Here is a 22,514-nt window from a genome sequence, read left to right as displayed (position 1 = left end):
TTCTAAAATAGGGGGTGCTAATATTTGAGGGTTTGATAAGTATCACTTGATCTTATCGAAAGCTTCTTGATATTGTTCATTCCACTCCCCGGGATTATTCTTCTAAAGAAGTTTGAAAATAGGGTCACATTGAAGAGTGAGTTAAAAAATGAATCGAGATATATAATTTAATCTGTCCAAAAAGCCTCGAACCTCTTTTTGTATGCTTGACGGGGATAAATTTTGAATAGCTCATATTTTGTTTATATCCACTTCTATCCCTCTTTCACTAACTATGAACCCTAACAAATTTTTGGATTTGGCTCTAAATGTACATTTAGCTAGATTTAATTTGAGTTAAAACTTTCTTAACCTCTTAAATAATTTTTTGAGGTTGGTTGTATGTTTTTTTCTCTTTTTAAATTTTGTAATCATGTCATCGACGTACACCTCAATCTTCTTATGCATTATATCATGGAAAAGTATTACCATGGCCCTCTGATAACTTACCTTGGCATTTTTTAGTCTAAAGGGCATAACCTTATAACAAAAAATCTCCCATATGGTGATAAAAGTGGTCTTTTCCATGTCTTCTATGAAAGACCACTTTTTGATGAGGTTCAATGAATTTATCTTCCTATTTAATTAACTTCATTAAGTCCAGAGACAAAGTATATTGGTCCTTATAATTTTTTTCATTATCAAGTTCATCGGTATTAATTAAATTTTCAAAGTTAGAACCCAGATCATTGTCATGATTACCTTTACATTCATTTGGGGACCTAAAAGTTGATAGAATAAAAAATATTGGTAAGAAAATTTGATGGTGAAATGAATGGAATGGAAAAAATGAACAACATGCATGTTCCTACTTTTATTAAAGTAATGAAAAATAAAATGCCTAAACATAAGATTTCATTCTAATACTTTTGGGCATAAGCAATTAGGAAATATGATTACATTGAAGGAAAATAAAAAATAGTAGGCATTTAGATGACCGTCCAATTCTGTAATTCATATCCCGGTGGCAAAGGTAAACCATGACTTTCTTATTTTGGTTTCCATCATCCACCATGTGAATGGATAACTTGGCAAAAGCTTCCTCCCACTTTGGTTCCTCTTTTGGGTCTTTTTCAACTTTTGAAAGCATGTATCTTTTAGGAGTAAAAGCCTTATTTAAGTGTAGAATAACTGTTGATTCATTTCTCGCCCTTCTGCTATGGTTTGGTACTTCTTCCGTCTCATAACCCAATCTTGTTCTATCACTGTTGTCTTCAAGTTTTGGGAATTCTCGCGCCCTTTAAAGATTTTTACCTAGGTCAAACCCAATACTCCAACCTTTGTTGACCATTTGATTGATCACAATCTGATTGAATTTGAGCCCTTCGTCTACTACATTAACAAGTTCAAAAGATCTATAAGAGCACTTTAGTAATTCTTCTGTAGCTTCTACATATGAGGTATTTATGGGTTGGGTTACCAGTAAATCTTTTTCCTCAGCCACAATCACCAATTGCCTTTTTATATTGAATTTGATTTTTTAATGTAATGAGGAAGGGACAACACTTACCTTGTGGATCCATGGTCTTTCTAATAAGCAGCTGTATGATGAAAAAAAAATCCATAACTTAAAATTTTATATTGAAAATAAATGAACCAATCTGTATCGGTAGTTTAATGTCTCTCAATACTTCTCATCTAGTCCCTTCAAATGCTTAAACCACCATTTAACTGTTTTAGACATGGGACATATTGAAGGTAATTTAGCCAAAGTGGATATAGGTATAACGTTAATGACTAACCCATTATTAACAAAAATCTTGGCTACTATTTGGCTTTTACATTTAACAGTGTGTGTAATGCTTTAGTGCTTCTTCTACCCTCTGACAAAATCTCATCATTGCTGAAAGAGATATGGTGTAGCACCATTAGATTACCTGCCAGATGATTCATACATTCCACATAAACATTATGGGCTACATAAGCCTGGTTCAATACCTTTAACAACACATTGCGATATGATTCAAAGTTTAGGAGAAGTGATAATAAAAAAATTCTAGTTCGTATTTTATTTAATTATTCCACCATAGAGTACTCATTGTGCTTGACTAGCTTCAAAAACTCACAGGCCTCTTTTTCAAGCATAGATTTTGATGTATCTTCCTCTAGAATCTTTGGTTCAATTTGCTTTCCCTTCTTTTGTTTTGTTTTGTTCAAAGTCTCCAAAGTGTAACATCTTTCACTTTTAGTTATGTTCTCTACTTTTGTTATATGGGTAATTTCAGCTTTTAGCATATTCTTTTGCTACCTTTGCATTGTCACCCTACATTCATATTTCCAAAGCACCATTTTATTATCTTTATAAAGGAATAGACATTAAATTTTGAGGGTTACTAGTTTGGGAATAAACTTATTCCCAGTCGATTGTGGCTTCTCTTTATAGCATATAGTGATAAGTTTTGGCACCCACCTGTCTATCATAGCCACCTCGATGTTTTCTAAAGCTCCTGACTCTTCATAAAACTCTATTTGGTGAAAGTCCATCAATTTCTGAACTTCACCACGAAACTATTTACAAACATCATTTGAATGACTTGGTGCCCGATCATGATATTTACATATTTGATTTGGGATGTATTTTCCTACATGAATGCATGGAGCCACTGGTCATATCATCCCAGCTTTATATAAGGCTTCATATAGCTAGTCAAATGGCATCTTAAGCTCCTCTATTTTTTTTTCACATATTTTTCATTTGTGTCTAAAGCATTGATCGTATGATTGGGCAAAGGATTTTCACTGACATTAGGTGCAGAGCTCTCACTGGTATCAAAGCTTATCAATCCTTTCTTAATCAAACTTTGTACCTTATGTTTGAAAGGAGTACAGTTTTTAATAGAATGTCTTACCACTTCAAAATGGTAGTCATAATGGGTATTGAAATCATACCATTTAAGGTAAAAATGTTTAAGCTATTTTACAGGGACAAGGGTTATTAAATAGTATTTATAAAGCTTTTGATATAGCTCATATAGCTTATAGGTATGGGGTCAAAGGTTGGTCTTTCTCTAGTTCATGGTTCTCTAGTATTACTTATGGTGCTGATTGGGTGAACAGGGGATCTTCATGAAGATGGATAAGATGGTCAAGTGGTTGATTGGTAGGGAGTTGTAGAGGTATAATTTACCATGTGATGGTATGTGTGGTAAATAGGTTGAAAATAACTTATGAACTACTGCCTCTTAAAACTCACAGCCTAAGTCTCACTTTTATTCTTCTTGGATGTTTTATTAGAAGACTTACCTTCTTCAAACTTGCTATTTTTAATGGCATTTTCAATAATTTCTCTCAAAATTACCATGTCAGTAAAATTCTTAGTCGTATTTTTGATCACCCTCTCATAATAAAGTGACTTTAAAGTACTCATAAACAGCACGGTAGTTTCTTTCTCTATTAAGAGGGGTTATACTTGGACAGTCATATCCGGTCATTTTTGAGCATATTACTTGAAAGACTCAAATGCCTTTTTTTTCATGGCTTGTAAAAAAAGATGGTTAGGAGCCATGTCAATGATAGGATGGTACTGATTAATAAAAGATCTGGTTGGATCTTTTTTATGTCTTGATATGAATCCCATCTAATTGAATGTAGCATTTTGTCACAGATCCAGTCAAATTATCTTGAAATACATGTATAAGTAGTTTTTCATTACTGGCATGCATTGCCATTTTATGATAGTACATAGTAATATGTGTGATAAGATACTTGGTACCATTATACTTCTCAAACTCTGGTACTTTAAACTTTGGTGGCATCATCACATCTGGTACTAGACAAGGTCCTACTGCATCTATGGATTCATAGAAATCTATTCCCTCTACAACTCTTAGTCTTTCTTTAAGCCTATTCATAGCCTGATTAGTTTTAAAATTTTCTAAGGGTGTAACTGCCTATGGCTTTTCTTTCTCTTTTAACTCATATATAGTAAGGAGTTAAATGAGCTCAGCTATTTTTTCAACAAAGATAGGATTATCATAAATTTGGACATTCTCATGAACTGGTGCATAGGTCATTCCTAGGTTGGTGTATTTTAGAAAAGCTATTTGTTGAGATTGGAAGAGTGGTACGATTTGATTTTATGGTGGATCGAAGCTTGCAGGATATGCCAAATTGGTAGCCTTTTGTGAAGTGTCTTCTTCCACTAATTTTTCCTTATTTATCTTTTCTAGGGCTTATAAAATTTGGTTAAGCTTTCCCTCTAGTGCTTCTTCGACTTTTTTTATCTTTTCAAAATGACTGGTATTGTCCTGTTCCATCTTTCTAGCTTGAGCCTGAGTATTGTATTGATGTGTAGCTATTCTTGCACCTTAGTACCACAATTAAAGATTCAATGATAATACTATAATAATGAGTGCATGAATAAATGTAATGCAAATGCATGGAAATGAAAAGAAAAGAAAAAAAATATTTGCCCCTTAAAAGAAATCCAACAAAAGAAAATTTTCATTTATTTCACAGAAGTTTATTTTACATCAAACCTAGCATTGTTCCTCTATAGAAATGTCTAACTTGCTCATACTGGTCCTTAGCTTCCTCAATAAAGTTTGATAGTTTCTGTCTATACTCCCCTGCTAGTGTAATCAAAACTCTTAGTGCTTTAGCCTTTTTTGCCACTTCGCCTGCTTGGATCACAGCCTTGCCTATCTGAGTAGTGAGGTGTTTTATGTATTTCTGTCTTTCTAACCTCTTCCTTTTGTCACACCACACTTGATAGGATAATTCTCTATGCTTTTCTATAAAGAACCTGACATGATTTTTTTGTTCACTCAACTTTAATGTTAGAGTCAGAATGTGGTCTGAAAGCTATTGGTTCTCCTACTCTACTTTTATGAAAGCATTTTTTATATGGTTATGCTCTTCTTTTAGCTTTTTATTTTCATGAACCAATTCTATATTGTTTATTTCTTTGGCTTGTACTTGTATGTGCAACCTCTTATGCTCTTGTTGTAACTCATTCAGCTTTTTTAGGGCATTATCCTATTCTCTAATAACTTTTTAGGCCTTACTATACTCTTTGAAAATTATGTGGACTTGAATTTCTAGTTTCTTTGCTTTATTTTGCCACTGATCTTTTTCTTCTTGCAACTTCAAGACCTTTTATCTCAATTTTTCCTTCTCTATCTCATGTTTTAATTCTGAAAGCTTTTTATCAGATTTTTAACCTACTGGTAAGTGATGATCCTGAGGCATAAATGTAATTTTCTAACCTCTTTTATTTCTCCAAACCAAATATCCATGAGTAACTTGATCAGTGAATGGCCCTGGGCTTACTCTCTTAGGATTCTTCTAGGCTTTAATCATGTTATCACTCTTTTGGAAAGTTTCAGACTCTCTATATGAGCAATCAAACTGGCTGAGCTTGCAGGTCATAGGAATAAACTGTTTAGCTCCATACTGCCTCCTTACCATTAATGCGACATAACTTGTTAACCCCCATAGACCTAGAAGTGAGACCCTTGTCTCATCTCCACATTGATACACATAGGTTTCCTGTCCATCCATGGAGCTAACCATTTTACCTGACTAGTTGTGAGCCCTTGTAGCAGATATTTTTACTCCTTTTGAGTTTTTACCTCTGGCCAAGTACTTGATAGAATTCTCTAATCGAGCTTCGAGTGTGGAAATACAATTTGGTAAAAGTACTTTTCTTGCATTCAAAATGGCTTTTTATCCATACATACAATAAAGGTAAGTAGCCTATGAAATGTGCTTTGTCCATTTGCTTATAAAAATTCAGAGATCTGATAGTTTCTACCAAGATAACTAGTGAAAGATTACAATCTCTTTCAATCTACTTAAATAAATCCATCACTTTTATCTCATTGTGTCCTAGGACCTTGGGAAAAATAACCAATCTATATATGGCTAGAGCAAATATATTCATTCCCTGATAATCATTTGGATGCTTGACAATGAAATCCTGGAGAACCTCTCGTGAAAAACCCTTGTGATCTCTTTTCTCTTGAATGTATGAGTCTATAGTCTCTTTTTCCACTCTTAGCATCTAGCCTAGCTTCTTGTGATTTCTTGATTTATGTTTCTTCATGTATATTCTGTCTAGATACAATAGATGCATACCCACCAGAGTTAAGTACTCCTCAATTGTTGGTACTAGATCAACCTTATTAAAGATGAAACACCAATAAGAAGGATCTCAAAACTGTACAATTACCTTGATAAGTGAATAGTCAACCCCACTAACAAGAAATATGAAATATGTCTAAACTTTTTACAAAAAGCGCCATACCTTGAAAGGGTCATACCATTGCATGTGTCTGATAGGCTTTTTAGGTCATTGTGTTTGAAGAGTAGACGAACTTCTTCTGATAGTGTAGAGACATGACCAGGTGGTAAATAGTCTCCTTCTTCTAGCTGCCTCTTTTTTAATTCTATTCTCACTTCTATGGGAGAGTTACATTTGAATAGCATGGATGAAGCGTAAACTTGATGTTTTGTGGAATCCATGAGGGTTTTTGTTGAAATGCTTTGGGGCAAGAATACTATACAATTTATGAACATGTTCGTGAATGTATGCAAAAAGAAATATAAGAAGACAAAAAAATTAGTTAGTCATTTCAATGAAACATAGGGAAAATATAACAGTTAAGATAACAACATGATCTGAAATTTTGGATTTTTATAAAGGATAAGAAATAAGGCTCTATCTATGGTTGGGCTTCTAAAGTGAACTATATGTGATTTGGGCCATTTCTAAAGGTTCCCAAATTGTTCTCTACAGCATGGTCCATTATAGACTAGTAAGGCACCCCAATCATCACCCATCATAGGCTTTAAGTGAAAAAGGGTTCAATATGAGTGGGAGTGTTTCACAGGCCCATACAGAGATATGAAATCTCATGAGGTCATAGGTACTTCATTCCCTTCTAAAGGTAGAGCTCGGGTAGAGAACTTATGTTATGCACATGCAATTGAATGACATATATAATAAGTAAATATTTAAACAAATATAAGTAATGAATAATAGGTTAAACAAATAAACATTAATAAAGCAGATATAAGCAATAAAAAGAAGTAATATCAAATTTGTTAGACAAGGCTTGGATAATAAGAAATCTTTTACTAACTTGACTCTCTAATAGGTCCTCAGCGAAGTCAGTAAGCTGTCATAACGTATAGATTCGTGGACCTGCTGCTAGACTTGGAATGAAAGAAGTTGCCACCAATCTTTTTTTTGATTAGGTGTGATTGGTTACCTGATTGAAGTTGATCTATAAAACAAAGGTTAGGTTCAGAAGTCGATTACGTATAGAAAAGGTTGTAGCACCCTCAAAACGCCCATTCAAAGGATGGTAGCAGTTTGATTTTGAATTATCTAAGCCTTGCTCATAATTTACCAAACAATTTAATAATGAACTATTGATTTTTTTTCTTTTTTTTTTATTAGAAAGTTTTTTTTTTTAAAAAAATTGCATTATCATTTTTTTCTTTTTTCTTTATAAATAAAAAAAATGGCAAAAATAATCTTCCTTTTTTTTTTGTTTTAAAGAAAAAAAAAACAAAAAAAAAACATAAAACATAAAAGGGGTTAAAATAAAATAAAATAAATCAAAATCAAAAAGTAAAATAAAACAAAAAAAAAACCTGCGATTAGGTCGGGTTAAGATACGGGTTGGCTCACAGATCTTCAGGTCGACGCGCAGATCCTAGCTTACCAAAATAATGTTGTGTAGAGGTGGTATATAAGGCACCCTTTAGCATTTTTTCTTAGAAACTTCAGAGCCTCTCTCTCTAACCTAAAAAACCTTTGACCTCTCTTCAGAAAGCCCATTGAAAGGTTCAACCAGAAACTGGAAATCCCACCAATTTTTAGAAACTTTGCTAAAAAATTCAATGAAAAACTGAAAAACCCATTGGTTTATGAAAAACCTGTCAGATTCTGGAAATTTCGTTAGAATCTCGTTGAAAACTTTAACTTTTGACGAAAAATTTCACCGAAAAATTCAAAGTTCTTTGGAAAACCCAGAAAAACCCATAAAATTTTGAAAAGAATCTAAAAAAAATTCAAAAAGATTTCTAGATCATCCTAAACTCTCCTTAAAACCTTTTATGACTTCAAAACCACCTCCAGAAACCCAAGATCTCACCAGAACTTCAAATTAAATCCAAAATCTCAATTTTCGAATCTCAGAAACCCTTATGCCAGACTTTTCCCAAAACTTCTCCAACAATTTTTTTTCTATTTTTTGTGTGTCTCTGTGTGTTCTCGTTCTACAAAATTAATCCAATTTATAGGCAACCTATGATCAATTTAGAAAATAGATAGAATCAATCCAGGCTTGATTCTTGGGATTGCATTACGTCCAGACAAGATTTTAGGGCCAAAATTTCAACAATTGTCTTAATTTGATTCTGTGTTGACCAAGAGGATTTTGATCTTAATTTTTCTATGCATGTTGAATCAAAAGGAAAGCAGCAAAAAGAACAGAAAAGGAAATGAATAATAATAATAATAATAATAATAATAATAATAATAATAATAATAATAATGAAAGTATCTATTTGGACCGAAATGGGTCAAAATGGCACAAATCAAAATAGGTATCTACAAAAACTCTTTTTTATTTTTAAATTTATCTAGTGATCCCTAAAATCCATTATGACAAATATCTACAAACAAATTTAAATACAAAGATGATCCCATTGATCTTAAACTTTTGCAAGTATATAATGAAAGAACCAAAACAAAATATAACAGTACAAGATTTATTGATTTTTGAACTCACAAAATCTAAGATAAACCAAGTAACTACTGAAGTAATTCATTTAAAATTCCATTTTAAGAATCAACATTGAATTGTTCATTTCAAAGTTTAAGATGCAAGATTTAAGCTGAAAGTCAATATCATAGATGTAGATCTATTATATTTTGTGTAATTATTTTTTGTACAATTAACTGCTTAGACTCATTCACCGTCATCCTTAACCGTTTTTGTATGTATTAACACTAATATATTGCCTACACTTTTGTTATTTCTTCTTTGTAAATTATTCACGTCTATCTCATCTTTTACTTCTTTAATATACATGAAGCTTACGCTAATGATATAAATGTTTAAACTTAACATTAATAAGAAGATTTGCAATTTAATTGTAACTTTAGACGCGAAGTGCGAGTTGCACACTAATTATTTATTAAAAAATTATCCCAAAAAGGATTGTTTTAATGACATTTGTCTAAGTTTGATTGGTGATTTTTATTTTGTTGGTAAGTTTTCCTCTTAAGTCAGTGCATGATGTATTATATTTAATAATTTAAGATAATTTAAAACAAATAATTATAAATTATGTATTTATGATAATTTCAACAAACGGTTATAAGTAAATTCGAATTCAAAATCTTTCGTTAAAAAATAAATTTTAATTAATTAAATCAACCACTTAATTGATGATATTATTATTTATAATCACGCTTTAGGTTTTAATGATTTTGTTTAAACGAAAAATGGATTTTACGTACTTCCGGAAACGAATGAGCTTTACACATATAATCCAATTACAAATAGAAAACTGTTTTTGGTTTTGGGAAATAAAGACTAAAATGTGGGTTGCCTTTCAACAGCTTCTATTGAAAACTGAAAAGGCTGCCTTTTATGCTTTTCATGCTTAAAAAAATGACTGCAATGTAGCCAACAAATTAACAATTTTATTTGCAAATGGCCTTTTCAAAAATAATCCATCAATTTCTCGTAAACTAAACGGAAAATTTCCCCGAAACCATAATTTTCATTTTCTAAATTAAAGATAGAGGAAAGGAGAGAGGAAGCGAGATAGAGATAAAAAGAGAACATTTTCTTTGATTGAGCAAAGGATGTCTGAAGCAGTGTGTGGGAGCAAGAGATTGTTCTTCGAGGATATATCTAGTCGTTGCCATCGACTTCTGTCTTTTAAGAATCTCCAGCGCTGCTCGGCTTCATCACTCCGTTTATTCATTTCACTCTGCTGTCTGCCTTCAATCACCTCAATCCCTCTTCCCTCACATGGACTCCAAGGTATATCACCCTTTTTATTAATTTGTTATTTTATTCATAAATATATTCGATAATTAGAAGCATAAATATAAATTTCATTTGTTATTATTAAATTATTATAATATTAGTATTAGTAAATTGGATTTCAAAAAAATTACTGAATCCACTTATGTATGTAAATTTTTTAGTATATATACATTGCGGGTTCTAGATTCCGCCATGGTTTTTTACTCTCCATTTTCCTTTGTTACATTTTATTCTTCTTGCTATCACTTCAGTCTGAAAGTGTCTTTTTTTTTTTCTTTTTTCATTTTCGAAAAAATTTTACTTGAACATTCTTTTATGTATTTTTCTGCAAAGTTTAGATTATTTACATTTATCTATGTTCACTATTTTTTTTTTTTTTTTGCAATTTGGTTTTGAGTGGATTGGATTCCTAATTATACTTATTTAATTTAGAGTATTTCTTTTTCAATAGTTTCTTCCCTATTTTGTTTCTTTGCAAAATCTTTTTTGTTAATTTTGTTTAAATAGTTTGGTTAGCTTACATGAATTTCAAGTTTGGAATGCATTATGCATGCTTCTTTTGTTTTGGTGTTTCTAGGTTTAACTTGGTTTTCTTTTTATAAGCAATTAATATGTTAGGGATTTTCTATTGTCATCTTTCAATTTAAACATGTTTATTATTTGTGGAATGCTATTTCTCTTTTGAAGTCCGTAGTTCAATTGTAGCTATGTTTCTATGATTGAAGAATCATAGCTTTTGAAGAGTTTTAGATTTTACTAATAACTCAACAGTTATTTTTAGAGTAATTGGAGCGTTGCAATAACTTAACAACTATTTTTTAGATCAATTGAAGTTATTTTTATCTTTCAATATCCTTCACGATAAGATAAAATCATGACAAATACTTGACAAGTAAATTGCAACACTAACCTTACTACTTCTATGATTTATATTGAATCACATTAAATTTTAATTTTTTTTTAATATAAGTGTAATTGGAGTTTTGCAATCAACGACATCTATTTTTAGAGTTTAATTGAATAGCAAAGCTGAAAAAGTTGCTAAGAGGGACACTTACATAAAAGAATTAATATCAACTATTTATATAACTACTTACTATTTAAATATCAACTATTTTTCATATTTATACCCAACAATTATACATGAAATCAGATAAAGATAATCCGACCATTGTTCAATTCATACAAATGGAGAATGAGGTTGACAAAATGCTAAAAATTATAAGCCAAAACAAAATTCAAAGTTGCATAATTCTTGAGTGTTGACCTAACAAAATCACAAGTTAGCTTTACAATCAATTGTATTTAAATTGCATTTTGAATTACAGCTTAAGCATTTCACTCCAGATTCAGAGTGTGATAATGAGCTGAAAGTCAAGATTATTGATGTTGATCCGAATGATTTTATACTTCATGCAATGAATACGCAATTCTGCTTCAATTTTTTGCGGGCAAATTCCAGTACATTGATCTTGGATATAAAACTCTACTCCTAATGTAAGTAAATAACTATTTATATTAAAAGTAATATTGCATTTCAAATGAAGTATCAAACTAATTTCAACTTTTAATTGAAGATGCAAACTTCAACTGCTCTTTGAAAATCCAACCGGACAAATGGAACTCTTGACATGGGGAGTCTTTAGTCTTTAGTACACAAGTTGTTAAAGAGTTGTTCCAAAAAAATCCACAAAAAAAAAAAAAAAAAGGTTTCAAAATTAAACATATGTACGCATACTTTCACTATTTTCATATCATGTACAAAATTCATCTTATTTCATGCAATGGGAAGGAAAAAAAAAAAAAAAAGAAAGATTGACAGATTGCTATATCACCGTATGCTGACTAACTGATTAAAAACTACATCAATTAGTCCCTCCAATCAAATTCTGATTTAACTTAAAAATTTTGTTATTTTAACAACTCATTATAAAGCTAATTAAATATGTTCATATGATATGATTATTGCATTATAATGAGGTTTTAACTATACTTATAGAATATGATGATTGCTATAAATTTGTACCTTCATTATGATGAAAATCAAACATATTCATTTGAATTCCGTTTGAATTATCCAGCATAATAAGCTTTTAAATTTGATAATATTTGTATATACTACTTTAATCAGTTTAATGATATTATATAGTTTTAATTTGCATGAAAAATTTTATATTTTATACCACCGGTCGCGGACATCATTTTAAAATAAAAGCAAATGGCTATCTTCTTGTCAATTCACAATTAATGTTACCTGTCAGGCTGTGTTACCACCAAATTGTCATTATAAATATATGAAAGGCAAACTTTTCTTTACGTGTCGACTTCAAAAAGGTCATTTTCCATTATATAAAAATCATTGATATTAGCTTAAAAGCAAACTTTTCTTAATTTGCAAAAATATTCTTGGACTTTTCTTTATACAAGCTTTTCTTGGTCAAATCCTTTTTGCACATCAATTTATACAAAACCACTTATGCAGACATGTATAGTGCTCATTTTGCAAATAATTGAATAAAAAAAAAAGTGCTACTCTTAAGATACGAGCACCCTCCGGCATAAAAAATGAGACAATCGACAAGTGTTAAAAGACTTATATCAAAGCAAGTAATATAATTTATTTTAGTAAACACTATTTTATACTCATAGTTAAAACCTATCCTCAAAGGGATAATTGTCTGATAGGTGACGAATTGTTTGCTCGTTACACGAGATTTTTTTTTAAATAAAAATATTTATAGAATAATTTAAATAAAAATGAATAAAACCTCATAAAAATCTTGATATTTATTAATAATAATTCAATTATAATAAAGAGAGTTTTATTTTTGAGATTATATTTTAAGTGATGATTTAATTTGACAACTATATTATTATTATTATTAAAAGAATTTGAGAATATAAAAACTAAAATATTTTACACCATAAATAAAAATATGTGTCAAACTATATAATAAATATAAATATTTTGAACTATATTAATATTAATATATAAAAATATAAAAATAAAAATGATTTAAATAAACTATATTATTATTTGATATGATTTAATTAAAAAAATTAATTGTTAATTAAATAAAAAATTTATAAATATTTTAAAAAATGTCAACCGGGTGCAACACTTTAGTACCGGTAAAAAGCAATTAGCATGATGAATGATGATAATGATGATGCCTTTGCACTCAATATACACATATAAATAAGAGTAGGTAAAGATGGGGCAAAATAATTCAGAACCCAAAGGGGACCCAACATTACGGCAATGTAAATTATTGAGGTTCACACGATAACTGTTAACGAATCCACGTGCATTCACACACACGTGAAAATGAGATAGATATACTATTTTTATCAATCCCTAACTATTCTCAATTCGCAAATATATATAATAAAACTTCACTTACACTAATATAATAAAAGTTATATATATTTTTTATTTTTAATTAAAATCAAATTCATAATACTTACACTTAATAATTTTCAATTTAAAAATAAAAAATATGTAATATTTACATTAATATAAGTGAATCTCTTTTTATATATATATATATATATATAAGTTTTTTAGATCAACTGTAATAAAAAGTGTTTACAAATTTTTTATTCTGTCTAGTGAAAGATATTAGGGATAAGAAATATAGGTGTTTATGGATTAAATTCATACTTGATATTAATAGTTTATATATTGAATTTAGTTTAGTTTAATATTTTAGGTCTTAAATTTTTTCAAGTTTAGTTCAACTTAAAAAATGAATTTCAAACACATCAATTAAATCTAATTTATATAATAAAAATTAAAAAATAAAAATTTTTAAAAAATAAAATATTAAAATAAAAATTTATATATATATATATAATTATAATATTTTAATTATATATTTTATTCAAGTCGAATAGGATTTGAATTATAATTTTTTATTTAAGACTAGATTCATTATTTAAATAAACTTAAAAATTATTTTTAAATTTATTTAACGAATTTTAATTTTTTATTCAAATTTTTTAAAAATTTAAACGGATATCTAACTTTTGAACAAATTTAATAAAAAAATTGGGAGGAGTGGTCGGAGTCTATTCGCTTAATGCACAACAACAACCCAAAACAAGAAAAAAAAAAGAAAGGAGGATTTTTCTTGGGCAGGTAATACTCTGCTGGTTTGATTTCATACCACTTAGGTGTATTTGATATTTCAAACAAATTTCATGTTTCATCAATTATCAAAATTTCAAATCTAGAATTATTTGGTTTATATCATGTATATATATGTATGCATGTATTCTTTAAAATTCTAATTAATTGCTTGCGTCTTTGGATCCACCAATCTCACCCTTTATGCAGAAGATATTAAGAAAAGCATCGGGTTCGGTGTTATACCAATATTATGCTGGTGAGAAATTTCCGATTCTTTATTCTCAATTCTCAATTATACTACCAAAATTATGCCTTCTTGTTATCTTTTGGGACTCTTTAATTTCCTGTTTCAGTCTTGCCTTTTTCCGTTGTTGGTCGTCATTCAGATTCCGTTAACCTGTCATTCCCCTATGTTCTGTTCTGTTCTGTTCTGTTCTGTACCTACTCCCTAGTTCCAACTCTACTTGGAAGACAAGAGGACTAACTATTTTGATCGTCCATGCCTACTGCACAGATGGCCCCCCTAAAAAGTTTGGGTTTTATGGCGCTCCTTCTTTTGGCTTTGTTGATCAGTCCAGGCAGTGGAATTGGAGTGAACTGGGGAACCCAAGCAACGCACCCTCTGCCCCCTTCAACCGTCGTACAGATGCTCAAAGATAACGGCTTTCAAAAGGTTAAGCTTTTCGACGCAGATGCTTCTATTTTGAAAGCTCTTAGCAAGTCAGGAATTCAAGTGATGGTGGGTATTCCCAATGACATGCTCCTTTCTCTTGCCAATAGTGTGCAAGCCGCTGAAGATTGGGTTGCTCAGAATGTCTCTTCCCACGTCTCTGCCAACGCTGTTGACATAAGGTGATACTCTTTCTTTTTCACCTCCTCCTATCTTACTCTTATATTCCTACTACAGTACAAACAATAGAGTCTAACACTCATTTTCAACTTTCAACTCCCAAAACATTTCAATTTGAATCACTTTAATTTAGAGTTTTTAGAAAGTAATGGCAATTAAGATGATGATCACCAGGATATGAAGCTCTGAAGCTGGCAATAACAACATCGGCTCAAAATCTCGTTGCTCCTCACTTTTAGTAGTAATATTGTGAGATTTACTTAATTAGTTAGTGAAGGATAAATATGATGAATAGGATCATATATTAAAATAATACAAAAGATTTATTTGATTTACGGAAGCACAGCAAAGCATTGCTAACTTGATGTGCTGATCGAGAATAAAATCACGTATTCAAAAATTATTTACTATCCACAATGTAAGTTTTCAAACATTGAAATATAAGATTTCTTATAGAGTTTTTTTTTTGTTGTCGTTCTCTTCCTTTTCTTCTATTATTTTCTATGTGACTTATTATATAATCCTGCACATAAATGAGACTTATCTTATACTTTGAATGATTCCTATTTCATTGTTTGTTTTCATCGTGGCTTAATGCGATGCTAAAGGAAAAGGAAAAGCACAACACCCTTTCTCTAGAACATTTTCATCATTTTTTTTTCTATGGTTGAAAGCCATGTATATAGAAAGAGAGGAAGGGAGATGGTTGGCTAAAAGACAAGTTTAGAATTCAAAACTTTGGCACAAAATAGCTGCTCATAGTAGTTACATCTCTTGGTTCAAAACCAAGAAGCAAATAACCACCCTTTGGTCGTTAACTTGTAATGTGGAATTTCATCCACCCATTTTAGGTGGATTATTTCTACATTTTTCGCTAACACAAAATGGGTGCTAAACTCGTGATCGAGATAACATTTTCTCTATTCTTTACAACCGGCTCATACAAGAAAATAAGTTGTGCAACCAATATATTTCAAGAGTTTAGTTGTTATATGATTGTTAGGTGTATACAACAGCTTATAATCATAACTAGTTACTTTTACAACTTTTAGATTTGTATATTAATTCTCAAGTAAAAGTAAAATGAGTATGCAATATCCTAGATCATTTTAGTCACATGTCAAGTTCCTCACAATCTCTTTTTTTTCATATTGTATGATCCACTTGTGTATTTGCAATTATGTTCAACACATCAAACATAACTGGTTAATCAGTAAATACATCCAAATATGACCTAAATGATCTTCCCTTCTTACTAGAACCTCCCCATTTCAATTTAACTGCTCTTTATATATGCCCCATTAGGTTGAATCATTCATAACCATTGGCAACATTCCAAGATAACTAACATTTACTTGAAACTTTAAGAAAGAGTAGAAAGTTCTTGATGGTGCTAAATTGAGATATTTTGATATCAAGAATCTCACACAACCAAGAAGCAAAGATTAATTTTTTGTTACCTTAATTGGTCAAATAATGCACTTGTGGTATGAAACATATACTATGATATTACTTTCAATTTCCTATGGAGCGTATGTCTTAATCATTATATCAATACCGTACAAGTGATAGTTTAGATGTTGTCAATATCTGAGTTGAGTCCATAACTCTATTTGATTTATCATAATCAATAGGATTTTCACCTAGCATATTAAGACAGACAAAATTAACTATGGAATTATTTACTTTCGATCACAATTGTGATTATCAATTGACCTCATCTTGATCTCTTATTAAGGCAATTTCGTTTAAGTTTGGGCTCTCAATACATAGCTTAAAATTAATCTCATCTCTATGATTCCAAACCATAGAGGTGATTGATATTGATATTCACAAGTGCATGAACCATATCAAGTAATAAAGTGGTGAATGAATATCATTCTCTTGAGAATTGAGTTAGTCCTAGTTCTAAGTACCAAAATTGAGCTTCTTAACTATAATTGATTTTACCAAATTGAAATTGAACCTATTAACTACCAACTTTGAACAAATCAAATTTGAAGCACCTATGCTTGTGAAAGTAAACTAAAACCAAACAATGAACACAAAAGAACACCAAAGTAACATGAACATGAAATGAACAATGTATGAAAACAACCGAATGGACATTACTGAAACAGAATTTAAATAACACGAAAACCGATCTGAACATTAAAGTGAAAACAGCAAATTTAAAGCAAGAACATTAAGGGATTGAAAATGAATTTTTAAAAGAATTCAATTGACTTAAGTAAAAATGAACAAAGAAATTTAAAAGCATCAATTAACAACAATTAAAGGTAAAAACTAAATGTAAAGTAAAACTGAAAATTAAAACAGCAATTTAAACAAACATATAGTAAACTCAAAATTAAAGGCAAAGGAAATGGATCTAAGTTTGATTCAAGCTAGAAATTACCCCGGAGGCACTGCCACTGTCTTGAAGCAACACTAACCTTCATCACTTAGGTCCAAATAAGATTGAATCGTAAAGGAAATGAAAAAACCAAATCATGAAAATAGAATTTGGACTCTACCTCAAAGACTTTTGGTTTTCTCTCAAAATCAAAGGTGTTTGGCTCTCAAATTTAAATGCAAGCTGAAGAACTAAAATATGAGCTTGTAATTGAAGGACGGGAAAGAATTAAAGGCAAAATTTAAAGGAATTTTCATTAAAACAGAACATAAATCAAAACTAGCAGTAAAGAAATAGGATTTGAAAATTGCACAATGCAAATGAAAATTAAAGAGATTTGCTCAAGGAAATTGATCCTAGCTTTAAGGAACATGTAAATCAAAACTTATATCAAAGTAAAATGTAGGAAATTAAAGAGAAAGTCCAAGAAAATTAAGTGTTTGGAGCCAAGTAAATGCAAGAAAGCAGAATTTAAAGAAGCTTAAATTGCAAGCTTAATTGAAAGAAATTTAATAGGGCAATTGAATGAAAATTCAAGGAACAAGAAAGTAAATGTAAAGACCAATTGAAAGGAACTTTAAATTGGTGAAAATTAAAGAGAAAATGTAAATGCAAGTTGTTTGGCAAGAAAGAAAATGCAGGAAAATAAATCTACTCTACACTACTCCTACATCTAAGCTAAACTCTAATCTCTACTAAGCTCTCTACTTCTCTACTTGGCTCCCTACTCTAACTCCGACAGCTTCATGGGGTATTTATAGGCAATTGGGGAGGTCATTGGTCCGATAAGAATCCATTAATCCAGCTTAGCTTCCGAGTCAGCATAGAAAGTGAAAACCGCAACTTCCTGCTCTTCTCTTGGCATTTACGGTTTCCCAGCTTTTATGAGGGATTTGAAGCTTCATTTGGTGATCCAAGTGCTTCCTTAAGTGACCAATAGAAGGACTTTAAAATTCCAAATGAGTCACTTTTCTCCTCAGCTCTTGGAGTGCACATTTTGTGTTCACACTTGAGATGTAAAACTGATCATACAACGAACTCCTTTTGTCACCCATTTCATCTTCAATTTGAACTAAATTTTGCATGATCCTTTTGATCATAAATCAGCTAATGAAAGTCCACTAAAAAGCCAACTTAGCAAACAATTCCTTCGCCAAAATTCATCCAAATTATAGCTCCATTTAGCTCCCAAAAACCGCACAATAGCAGCGATTTTCCTCTGAGCTTGTAAACAATTTGCTTCCGTTCTTTTCATTGTTCTTTTAGCTCAATGAACTTCCTTAGCTACTTGATCACTTAAGACCTGACATGAACTCTTCTTAACAAGCTTCAAAGCACCTTTAACTAGCTCAATTCCAGCTCAAAGACCTTAATTGCTTGGTACTCTCCAACTCTGTATAGGTTGCTACCAAATTGGTCCAAATTCATTTCAAATCATGCATATTTGCTTCCTTTTCCCTTATTTTGCTAAAATTACTTACACATGAGAAATTTGACTAATTAGGAGTATATTTTCATGAATTTACTTAAAAACTAAGCAAAAATACTCCATAACACTACGATAATTCTATAATATAATTATCAGTGTTGCCTGTGTGAGAATGCCAATCATCCATCTGACTTATCTTTCAAATCATATCAAATATATACAAATACATATATATGTGTGTATGCATCTCGTAATAAAGTACTAAATTTTAATGGCATTAAATGCAATCAATATAAGTCAACTCAATTGTGAAAACATCATAGATTGTTCATATAAAATATCTTAATTAATATATCATCATCTATGTAACCCTAAAGATTTCATGTGGCTATGAAACCTATCTCTAGGGATGAACTTAGTAAATGGATTTACAATTATCTCACGCATATAAATCTATACATGTCAACTTTATTTATTTATTTTTTGTGCAGTTATGTATCTCACAAAAATTATATTTGATATATTTGTGTTTGATCTTAGGATTTTTTTTTTTTTTTTTTTGTAAATATGATTGCTGCTTGACTATTGCAATTCGTTTATATTGAGTTAGATTTATCTATCTCAATTCCTAAATGATTTAAAATCTCTTAAACCAAATAATCTCTTACACTACTATTGAAAAACTACAAGTTCGGCTAAGATAATTCTAATAAAAAGATAAATAAATAAATAAATATTCTAAAATAATAAAATAAGTCCTAAAATAAAATAATAAAATAATCCTAATTAAATATTTTAGGATTGTAGATGTACATAACAATCTGTTTCCAAATAGACATGCTCTTTAGGAAAAAGTGTGGCAATTTCCATTTCCTATTTTAATGAACATGTTTGATTATTTTTTAACTTGGTTCCTTCCAATTTATCAAATATTTGAGTTTTCTCCTGGTCTTGAAGGTATGTCGCAGTTGGCAATGAACCATTCCTTGAAACATATAATGGAAGCTACGTTGGTCTTACGCTGCCGGCACTTGGGAATGTTCAGGCAGCTCTAATAAAGGCTGGCTTGGCCAGTCAAGTGAAAGTAACCGTGCCACTTAATGCTGATGTGTATGGGAGTTCGACAAATCTACCCTCTGATGGCGATTTCCGGTCAGATATCCACGAACTCATGCTTCAGATTGTTAAGTTTTTAAATGACAATGGAGCCCCATTCACCGTAAACATATATCCATATATAAGCCTTTATAATGATCCCAATTTCCCCATTGACTTTGGCTTCTTCGATGGCTCCTCATCTGCTATTAACGATGGCGGAAGAGTGTATGAGAATGTTTTTGATGCCAACCACGACACACTTGTATGGGCCTTGCAGAAAAATGGATATGGGAACTTGTCCATAATTGTTGGAGAAGTTGGTTGGCCTACTGACGGGGACAAAAATGCTAATCTGAAGTATGCACAGCGGTTCAACCAAGGGTTTATGTCCCGCGTCATGGCTGGAAAGGGGACCCCGATGAGATCAAGTCCTGTGGACGCCTACCTATTTAGCCTCATAGATGAAGATGCCAAAAGCATTAAGCCAGGCAACTTTGAGCTCCACTGGGGCTTATTTTACTTAGATGGACAGCTCAAGTACCCGCTCAGGCTGGGAACGACTAGCTCAAATGGTTTGGTGTCAGCTAAGGATGTACGTTATTTGGCCAAGAAATGGTGTGTTATGTCGCCAACGGCAAGCGTTGATGACCCACAAGTGGGACCAAGTGTGAGTTACGCTTGCTCGCATGCTGATTGCACCAGTCTTGGATATGGTACTTCATGTGGAAATTTGGACTCTCGTGGGAACATCTCCTATGCATTTAACAATTACTACCAGATTTTTAATCAGCTTGATAGTGCCTGCATGTTCCCAAACAACCTTTCTTCTGTCACGGACAATGACCCATCTGTTGGAGATTGCAAGTTTAGAATCATGATTCAAAACCTGATAGCAGCTGAGCAAGGAATAGCAAGCTCTTTGAGATTAAATGTCATAGTGTTTGTATCGCTACTTATATTTACACTACCATGAACATTTGGTTGCAGCTGCATTGGATTCAGTTCATTCATTCAATTTACATGTACAGACTATAGAAAATACTCAGCATTTCAAATTCTGAACTTTGACTCAACCAATTATATCGCTATACCTCATAGGTACGAGCCTTGGCAAATTCTACTAGAGAAAAAAAAAGGACCCGCTTCAAGTTAATAAGAGTCTTGCAAGCTTACATGCTATCTCTGAATTCCTAGCATGTGAAAGAACAAACTTTCACTGAATAAATTCTTGGATTGATGGATCATTCATCTTGCTTGGACTATTCATTTTTGCAAGAAATCGATAAACATCGACCACCAGCCAAGAATTGATGATGGGTAAGGGCATTAACAGTTAGGATAGGAAATACGTAAAGATTTAAATAACGATAGCGGTTGCATTTTTTGTTACATCACATTTATTACGTGTATTTTCGAATATAATGAAAACCATTGCGATCATTGCGGTCATAATTTTTTTTGTACAATTATTATTAAATATAATTATTATAATTATTATCATAAAAATTTTTATTTTATGATTTTAAATAGTTTATGACACTATATTTTTTATTTTCTTAAAAAATTATTCACAATTTTATTTAGATTGTAATAAATTATTCATATTTTGTTTAGCAACAAATTTTTGCTTGAGCCAAGTTTATACTCAATATTAACTCTAGACAAATCAAATATTAACAAAACGTAGTATGTTAAATGCCAATAATCTATATTTAATAATATTATAAATTTAAAATATAATAATTTTTAATTCCTTCAACTACAATTACATTCACAATTTGATACAGAGGTTGTTTGGCTAGTTTTTGCAATTCAGGAACATAAGTACAATATATCATCCACTGCTTAACTGTATAAAATTATTTAAATTAAATTTGAATATCCTATATAATTAAATAATATAAAATGAATTATAATTATTTAATTTACTATTTACCAAAATTCATTTGCTTCCAAACTCTTTGTACTTGTGAAGTACCAAATGTTTCATATTTATCTTGAAATAATATTAACTACATCGATTAAAAATACAATAATAAATGCATAAATACAAAATAATTCTATTTTTGATACGTAAAATAAATGTCAAAGTTATAAAATAGTATTAAATACTAACTTGATTAATCATTTTGATTTGAGTATCTATAAAAGGTTTTGATCTTTCAATCACTACTTTTGTACTTTTTAATGTTTTTTTAGATGCATTTGCAGAATTTTCTACTTTAAATTGAAATTATGGATTGAGATAGTAACATAAACATAATTCATAACAATATTAACTTAAAGTAATAAAAAATAAATATATAAACAATTTAAGCGAAAAAAATAAACGTATTTTTTTAAATACAATCACATTCTTAATTTACTTACTAGTTGAATGCAAGTAAGAATGCATGAAACTTAATCTATTGTCAATAATCTTTTCATATTTAATAGAATAAACAACAATTTTGTTTAATTATTTGTTTAGCTTTATCTATAGCCTCGTATATAAAGCCCATTGTTGATTTCTCATCACCATCTATAAGGTGCAATAGTTTTACGAAAGGCTAATA

General features: G+C 30.7%; 1 protein-coding gene across 6 annotated transcripts; it reads left to right on the top strand.

The window, feature by feature from the left end:
• Nucleotides 1-14,093: 14,093 nt before the first annotated feature.
• LOC111302810 (glucan endo-1,3-beta-glucosidase 5-like) lies at nucleotides 14,094-21,021 on the top strand. Of its 6 annotated transcripts, none has more exons than XM_022898653.2 (4): nucleotides 14,094-14,196; nucleotides 14,395-14,443; nucleotides 14,702-15,039; nucleotides 19,819-21,021. In XM_022898653.2, the coding sequence occupies exons 2-4, from the start codon at nucleotides 14,438-14,440 to the stop codon at nucleotides 20,930-20,932; spliced, it is 1,458 nt and encodes a 485-aa protein (XP_022754388.2). In that variant the 5' UTR covers nucleotides 14,094-14,196; nucleotides 14,395-14,437; the 3' UTR covers nucleotides 20,933-21,021. The 6 variants fall into 6 exon arrangements, with proteins under 6 accessions (XP_022754388.2, XP_089597972.1, XP_089597973.1 ...); XM_089741847.1 differs by having other exon boundaries at nucleotides 14,117-14,196; nucleotides 14,395-14,439; XM_089741846.1 differs by having other exon boundaries at nucleotides 14,114-14,196; nucleotides 14,395-15,039.
• The last annotated feature ends 1,493 nt before the right edge of the window (nucleotides 21,022-22,514 follow it).

The sequence above is a fragment of the Durio zibethinus genome, chromosome 13 (genome assembly GCF_047325235.1).
Source record: "Durio zibethinus cultivar Kanyao isolate XHJ-2024 chromosome 13, ASM4732523v1, whole genome shotgun sequence".
NCBI lineage: Eukaryota > Viridiplantae > Streptophyta > Magnoliopsida > Malvales > Malvaceae > Durio > Durio zibethinus.
Note: the sequence above shows the minus strand (reverse complement) of the source record. Positions and strands in the feature narration are given on the sequence as shown.